This window comes from Egretta garzetta, unplaced genomic scaffold (genome assembly GCF_000687185.1).
Source record: "Egretta garzetta isolate BGI_Z169 unplaced genomic scaffold, ASM68718v1 scaffold88, whole genome shotgun sequence".
NCBI lineage: Eukaryota > Metazoa > Chordata > Aves > Pelecaniformes > Ardeidae > Egretta > Egretta garzetta.
Window position 1 is genome coordinate 2,302,164 of NW_009260408.1, and position 8,246 is coordinate 2,310,409.

General features: G+C 41.3%; 1 protein-coding gene across 1 annotated transcript in view; it reads left to right on the forward strand.

The window, feature by feature from the left end:
- Positions 1 to 8,132: 8,132 nt before the first annotated feature.
- The window catches only part of ANKS6 (ankyrin repeat and sterile alpha motif domain containing 6), a 43,986-nt gene continuing 43,872 nt past the window's right edge, over positions 8,133 to 8,246 (forward strand). The window contains exon 1 of the mRNA XM_035899013.1: positions 8,133 to 8,233. Coding sequence (XP_035754906.1) covers positions 8,133 to 8,233 — 101 coding nt within the window. The remainder of the gene's footprint in view (positions 8,234 to 8,246) is intronic.

Here is an 8,246-nt window from a genome sequence, read left to right on the forward strand (position 1 = left end):
ACGCCTGCTGCTGCCCTCCGAGGGAGAGGTGATTCGGTTACCCTGAAGCTTGGGGGGCCTTCACGAACGCTGGTATGGCAGATACGCAGGGGTACCCCCAAGCAAGGGGAGGTTTGGCTGGCACAGGGCTGGCATGGCCACAGCAAGCTGCTTTGGCCACTGGAGGTCACGGGGACGGCCCCGCGGCTTGCTGTCTCCTGGCAGAGGTAGGCAGGGCTGCAGGAGGACAGCGAGGGAGCTCGTTTGCCGTGGAGGGAGTAGGAAAAGCTTTGGGGCTGAAGGAAACAAGTCGGTAGGAAACCAGGTTTCATCCATTCTGCTGCCTCTAGAATAGCATGTGCTTTAGAAGTAAACGGAACAGAAGCCATGGGAGTTAATGACAAGCTCTTTCACTGAAGAGAGCAGCGTTCTTGGTTGAAAAGATTGGTTGTCAACCGATGTGGCCTCAGAGGGAGAAATACAGAAGACAAGTGAAAATCCAAAAATTACTATCTGGATAACAGGCAGGCTGTTTCATGGCTTGACAGAATTATAGGAAGAAAAGCAGCCGTGGCATTTTGTCAAAACATTCTGATTTGCTTCTTACTCAACAACACATCCATACCGCTCTATCACTTCACCCCCTAAAAGGATGCAACCCCGTCTGTCTAAACTTGCGATCCCAAGGCCATGAGATTCCATGCCAATTTGTGCTTTTGCGCTTGAAAAAGCTTCACCTGAGTGTAAGATAACCTGTAAGAGTTTCTCTCTCACATTTGGCAGGGAGCTGAAGCTCTGTTTTTGAGGTCTCGGTTGCTCTATGCATTTTACAAATTATGTAATTTTGCCTTCACAAATTTAACCATGCTACCCTCTGCTGCTGGAGGCCTGCCACGATTGACCCAGCAGAGCATGCTGGCCATCCCCGGAGGGGGATCGCAGCCCGGTACATGGTGCTGGGCAGCGCACACCAGCATTGCTGAGGAGCAGATGAAACCATGTCTGACACTGAGGAAGGGGAAAAAAACCTCGTTGCTACCGGACAGGGTCACAGCATGCAGCTATGAGCTGTTTCTGATTTTACGTGGTAATAAATATTGTATGTGACAACAAACACAGAGGCTGTCAACTACTGTGGAGGCCTTGTTCTGGACAGAAGGGCGCTGAATAATAATGAGTCATCCTGATGCTGGCAAATTAGCATAAATCAAGTCATTTCGGCAGATTTGCAGGTGAGAGAGAGTGTGTGTGTATAGATACAAGTTCAGTATTTCTTATTCAGCTGTACTGATATCTATCACACATAATTATATATGCAAAAAATCTAGTTTCAAAGCATACATAGCAGTTGGAATAACTCAAGCGTAATAGTAGAGAAGCATGTGTGTGTAAATATGCATTGTAGACAACTAAATACCAATGTGCTCGACATGAGAATATACGTTGCATATAAAGGAAGCCACGTCTAGCAAGCTTTGGGTCTGAAGAGTTAGGTGGCACTAGTAATTGCATGCCTGGTGATTGCGTTGTCTCCTTGCTCGCCATCCTTTCTGAAGAAAGGAAGCCCAACTGGTGTCATTGGTATTGAGTTATAGTAGGAATTCCCTAATTTCTGGCTGGTGGAGTAGTAAACCCTAAAGATAACAGCCCACATTTCTGGAACGTGCTGCTGGTTTAGATCTGGTTGTCTGGAACAAATATTCTTGGGTTTTCCCCTTTGTGTAAGGTTGCAGATTACTTACAATAGGGTAACAGAAATATTAAGCATGAGGAGCCCAACAAGGACTTCCTGGAATGAATCGAAGGAGAAGGAGATCCTGCTGGACTCCCAAAAGAAATTGTTCAGGGAGATTGGGAAGCTGTAAAGAACAAAATGTAGGACTGAGTGTTAACTAAGAACAGCAAGAAAGAAAACAGGAGAGTTCTGCTGCAGGGGTTCTTAAGTATTAGGAGAATAAGTATTTTATTGAAGTCTTTTGAGCGTTAGAGCAATACAGAAGGAACACAAAAATATGATCACATGACTAAAACCAGTTTTGAGATTCAGAAAATGGGAAACTGAGCACAGAATGTGACAGGGACCGCAAGGAGGCATGCTGCAATCAGCGGCAGACAGGGCAAGATCAGACAAGGCTGTGGAAGAAGACAGCCAGCATAGCTACCTCTCAGACAGATTTTAGAAGGGAAGAAAAGGCTTGAAGAAAAGGTAAGAGAGCATCAGCTGGCTTCCACAGAAGCAAGGAAGGTTACAGCTGGCGGGAAAGCAAAGGAGGCAGCTCTCAGTGGTAGTAGTGCCCTTAGAGCAAAGTAGCTGGGAAGGCTTTCTCTGATCACCCGCCGCAGTGAGGATTGAAAGTAATACCAGTAAAGGGTATTTCCCCGGGGATGATGTCCAAGCACATAAGCCTGAGGAAATTCAGCAAGGGAAAGTATAATAATGGTGTTAATGTAAAAATCATTAAGAATAAATCAGTTGCATTCACAAGTAAGTTTGGACAAGACATAACGAATGTGAAGCCAAAGATACTTTTTCTTAAACCTTTCTAAAAGTTTGCGGGGTTTAATTAAGATGGGAAGACTGAAATTTCTGAGCTGAAATACTTCAAGTATAAAGGCTTCTGCTCTGAATGTAAAAATAACCCCCAGAGGAAAAAAAAAAAATCTACAATTAATAAGGCAAATGAGTTTCCTGCTATCCATAAAGCTTGTAGCAATGTTTTCATGGAAAAGTTCCTTTTAAGCAATTCTGCTGGTTTTTTTTTTTCAGGTTTAATAACAATGGAAGTTAAAGCAATCAGGTTTGAGATTTTTTTTAAAAGATGAGTAAGAATGTTCAGTGAGCTATAAATTCAGTTGCTGCAGGAGTTTCAGTCAGAAATGAGTAACCGGACAAGTAATATAAAACCTGTAATTACTTATTTAGGAAGATCTATTACGCCCTCCGTTGTCAAAATTGAAACAGAAGATCAGTGGAATAATTTGAAGAGTTTATTTTAAAAAAGTGAAATCATATTTTTTCACCAAAATAAAAGAAGCAGCAAAATATTAACTAAGCCTTTCAAAAAGAGATAAAAAAAGACTAAACACAACAATATATAATTGTCCGTAAGAACTTGCATTATAGTGAATGTAATAGCTGAAATTGAGAGTATCTGTTGCTCACTGAAATATCCGTTTGAATTGCAGGCAGTATTTAGTTTATCTAAAATACATGAGCTTATTGAAGAAATTTGTCTACAGACAAGGAAAACTTAAAGCAGTAAGTTAAGATGAACTATTTTACACACCTTTTATTATCAAAAGTTATTTTATAGTGATGACCTACACATTGCAGAAAAAATCAGAGGTATTAAATTTTGCAAAGGCTTTAAAATTTTCTTCATCCAAAGTTTTCTTTTTCTTTTTTTTTTTTGTTAGATCTGTATTTTCAGTCAAAATGAAGCAAAATTACAAAATAGAAATGGGATGTGGAGAAGTATCGGCTGATAGAGACTGCATTTTGAATAAACCAGAAGTTCAAATAGCTTCCTAAATTCATAGTTTTAGCAGAAAAGAAAGTATCAAATAATGCATTTCAAAAAAACGTTCCTAGTTTTAGTAGCAGCCGACGCTTCGGTATTCTAAAACAAAGGGGAAAAAAAAAGATAAGAGGAACGTGGTGTACAAATACATTGCAGATAGATAGGAAATTTGATCAAGAAGAAGACTCAGCCAAGTTATAAACCATACCCACCGGAGATAGCTCCGGACCTATGCGAAGTGGTCATTGTTCCCCGTTGCTTTAACTCAGCGTAAAATAGCATTGCCCTGCAAAGAAACAGCCCTCCTCAACTCCCACCTTGGCTGCTCTTTCTCTCCTTTGTCAGCATGACTTCACCTGTATTTAAAAAATATGATTATTCATCCCATTGTTCGACCAGTGCTGAGGATTTTTTTTTTTTATTAATAAGTTTGTGTTGAAATTGCTGTTATTTGAGGCAAGCAAAACATGAAATGGGCTGAGCCCCTGCTTTCCGAGCGGCAGGTCTGTGCCCAGGGGTGGCTGCTGAGGTCCTCGGTGCTTCAGCGGGGACCCTGTTTTACAGGGTAGGCTTTGGGTCAAGAGCGAAGCGGGCTGCGTAGTACAGAGGCAGAGCATATCAGGAATTTAGATGAGAGGAAGAACAGCGCGTACGGAGTCCTAAAAATAAAATAGACTAAAAGCACAGACTTGATGAGTGAGATAGAAACTGTTGGCTATTTCAGGGATCTTCTATCAGACTGATGAATGCTGTATAATTCTCATACTGACATGCCAAACAGGCGGCACTCAGTGGATGCTACTTGGGCAAGAGCTAACCTGTACCGGTTTGCAGATCTCTGTAGTACATGGAAGTGCGTATGTACATATATATGTCTACATATATGTATACATATACACATACAGACACATACTAAATATCCTGTTCAAAAGGTCATATGCAAGCCAGGATAGCTTAAAGGTAGTAAGGATGTGCACACCGAAGGCATTGATCGGTACATTTGCTTGCTATAGGTGTGTATTGTCAATGTATAAATGTTCTCTGTAGCTAAGTGGCAAGCATGAGCTGCAGGCAGTAGAAGAGATAGCATATATAAAGGGAGCCATGGCTAGCACGCTTAGCTGTCAAAAACTATGGGAACAAAACTGCGGTTCTGTGCAGGGAATATGCTATGACGTGATGTGTTACTGAAAGGACTATTTGAGGTCTGTTATATTGGAAACCTGACTAATTTTTCATACGTTCTTGTGCAGCCAGAGTGAATTGACATTCTGAGCAGCAAATAATTTTTGAAAATTTGGCCAAAATTATGGCATATTCAGAAACATATACAGAACATTTCGTCACAAAGTTACAGCAGACAAAGTGGAGAACTGCTATATATGCCATTATTAAAATTCTGAACCAAGAACTCAAGTGGATATTACGTAGTGGAATTAATCTTAGTCATCCTATACTGTAGGCACTTACCACCACTTTTTTTCTTTTTAGTCATTTTTCAAGGTTATTTCTTTTTCTATGCCTGAAAGGACCAAAGTTAACATATGAGTCTAAATGATACCGCAGAAACATCTGCTTTTCTCTGATGGTACGTCTAATATATGTGTCTATGTTTTTCTTTCAAACGTGGATATGAGTCTTCACACAAAACGCATGCTAAAACTTTCAGTTTTCTTTTTCCCAGAAGCATGACTTCCTTGTGATTCACATCAGTAAGGTTTTATAGCAAAAAATAAGCCTTCTACGCCTTGAATTGCCATGAAAATAATGCCATCGTATTTGGGGATTTGAGATGCCATCATCCTGAGACTTTTGTAATGAAGATTACAACTGAGTCAGCTATCTCTAGTTTTCTGGATTTCTTTGGAACGGGTTGCTTGACTACTTGCATTTTTCCCTCTCTGAGATGCTTTTGATTATGATGGTAATTTTATAGTCTTCCATATTACATGATTCTGAATTATATACGAGGTAGAAATTTGCTCGTGTGTCATGGTATGAGGATATGTCCAAATGTATTACATCCTATTACTGCTGTAAGAGCAACAGAATTTTTTGTCATGTTACCTGGCCAATTTGTGGTTCTACATCACTGCACATTTGCCATATTATACTTCCTTTACGAGCTCCACAGGTACATTACATGCCCTAGTGGTTTCCCAGTTTTGCAAGTGAAGAATTCTGTCTCTTGCAGAACGATAGCTCTTAAGTTTATCTCCTTTATGTCACCTTGTATGATGAGTAGCTTTAATAAAGCTTACATTGGCCCATTGATCTCCCTGCTGGTGTTTTGATATCATTTGCAGTGGAGACTTCTGTTGGAAAAGTTTCACAAATGTTGGCCTCACGTGTTTGCTCTTGCCTTACCAGTGCTGCTTTTTTTGGTGTGCCTGTTCTGTTCCTTGCATTTTTCTCGTCTCCTTTAGTCTAAAGTAATTTTTTCACTCATCAGGTTTTTCTGTCACTTCAAATTATTTTAACCTCAGAGGAATCCCACACTGACCTATATAAATGAGTACATTGGTGACGTGAAGGAATGTCTTGTCAAAAGCAACATCTTTTTCACTGACTGGACAAACCAGATGCCGTTTGGACAAACCTTCCAAGCAACTAATGCAAAATTTTCACTTGAGAATCCTGGTTTTGTTTTCTCCTGTATTCTCTGCTAACCTAAGCTTTCTCCATCCTCTTACCTAATGAGCAGTTTGAAAAGCTTAGGGTGTTCTTTCATTGGTGGGGAAATGAAGTCCTATTTTCCCAGAGAGCATCACTATATCCAGAGAGCTTTTTTCCCATACTGCATCACTATAGCACTTTATTCATTTCAGAAGACATCTGATTATTTTTCTCTTGCCTCATGATATTTTGATTATCACTGAGTGATCGTACCTGTATAAAAGCCTAGAATGCTGACTGAAGATAGTAACGGCCATCAGATGACAGCAGCAGAATTTAGCACAAATAATTTCCTCTCCCATTTTGTAAACCCCAGCAAATATTTCCTACTTACGAATTTCTTGAAGCAAGAGTTGCATCTTTTGCCTTTATGTTCCTAATTACATTCATGATATCTTTGTCTGGAGTTTCAAACCATTAGTAGAATTTGATAGCATAATCATCAGCTACATAACATAAATTTGTACGATCAACATGTTCAGTAGCTTATCTCAAAGATAAACTGGAGCGATCCTGTCACTAATTTGACTGTATCCAAGCATGCACTTTGATATGCTAAGTATGACCCAGTTTTCTTCAATCATGAATAATGTATTGCATTAATCACTCTTGCCATTCCCTTCTTCCAAGCTCTGAAATCTTACACAGAGTGAATCGCACCGTCCAGCTTTATTGATAATGGCAAGCTCCTCGTCCTCTCGTAGCATAAGAATGGTTGTCCCGGCTAGACCAAAAGTGTCCCTAGCCATGCATCTTGCCCATGATGATGGCCACTATAAGCATCTTAATGCTTAAGGAAATTATTTAACATAAGTGCATACATGACATATTTAAATATTTTACATATTTTATGTGAGTTAACACATGGTATCTATAATGGAGGAAACATCACTGAATATTTACCCTATCTGGGAATTTGTCCTACTCCTTCTGTAGTGATAAATTTACAGAGGTGCAAGTCTTTTTTTTTTTCCTTTGTGTGAATGGTACTTTCCCACAGGACTGGTTTAAGTGGCCATAAACACAACCAGGACTCTTGTTCGCTGGTGTCTTTCTCCAAGCGTAACTTGTTTGGCCCTTTGCCGTGGTGGTCTGGCAATCTGGATTTGCAAATGGATCAGAGTCAGAAAGCCTTGGAAGATATGGATGTCACTGCCTAAAGCCAGCGCATGGCTTCGTTTAGTGCCATTTGGTGGTTTCACTACACCCCCCCATAACCTCTCCTAGTCCTCTTGAGCAATCTGGATTTGCAAATGGATGAGTCAGAAAGCCTTGGAAGATACGGATGCCACTGCCTAAAGCCAGCACATGGCTTCGTTTAGTGCCGTTTGGTGGTTTCGCTACACCCCCCCATAACCTCTCCTAGTCCTCTTGTCCCCAAACCCTCCACCACTGTAGTAAGTGCCATGTTCTGACATTGAAGTCAATGATTTTAATAGATAACAACCTGCCCGAACTTACGGGGATGCGACACAATATTCTTAAGTGACTGTCAACTGCAGTTCAAGAGTTATTTCACTGATGGGTGCTTTATTTTTTCCCCTCCTCACTTTAGCTGTTGTAAATCAATATAACTTGGAAAAGATGTCAGGTTACCTGGAGGCTGAAGCTAAAGAAAAGAAAGATACTTAGAAATGCCACGAGAAATCCAAATTTTATGCTCAAACTCTTTTAAACTGAAAGACTTAATTGCTCAGCGCTCTCAGGGGTGGGAAATGCATGGTTGTTGGGGAGCGACTCAACTGTGAATCCTCCATCTCAGTGAAGGAAGAGACCGGTTCAGACCTGAAGGAAAAACAAAGTAGGAAGGTGCAAGCGAAGGATGAAATACCACGTAAGTGGCGTGGGGCTGACAGATAGGGACTGCGCCAGGCTGTGGAAGTCTTGTCGTGAAGCAAGAAAACGGGGCTGTGGTGGCGTGAGAGCGAGTAAGGCCCAGGGCCAAGGCTTGCTGCGATGGCCCCGGGCGGGAGAACGTGTAACGCGGGGACGCTGCCTCGCACGGGAGTCAGCAATGGCAGCAGGACGGCGGCGTGGAGCAGGGCTGCAGCCCAGAGGCGAGTGGATGGC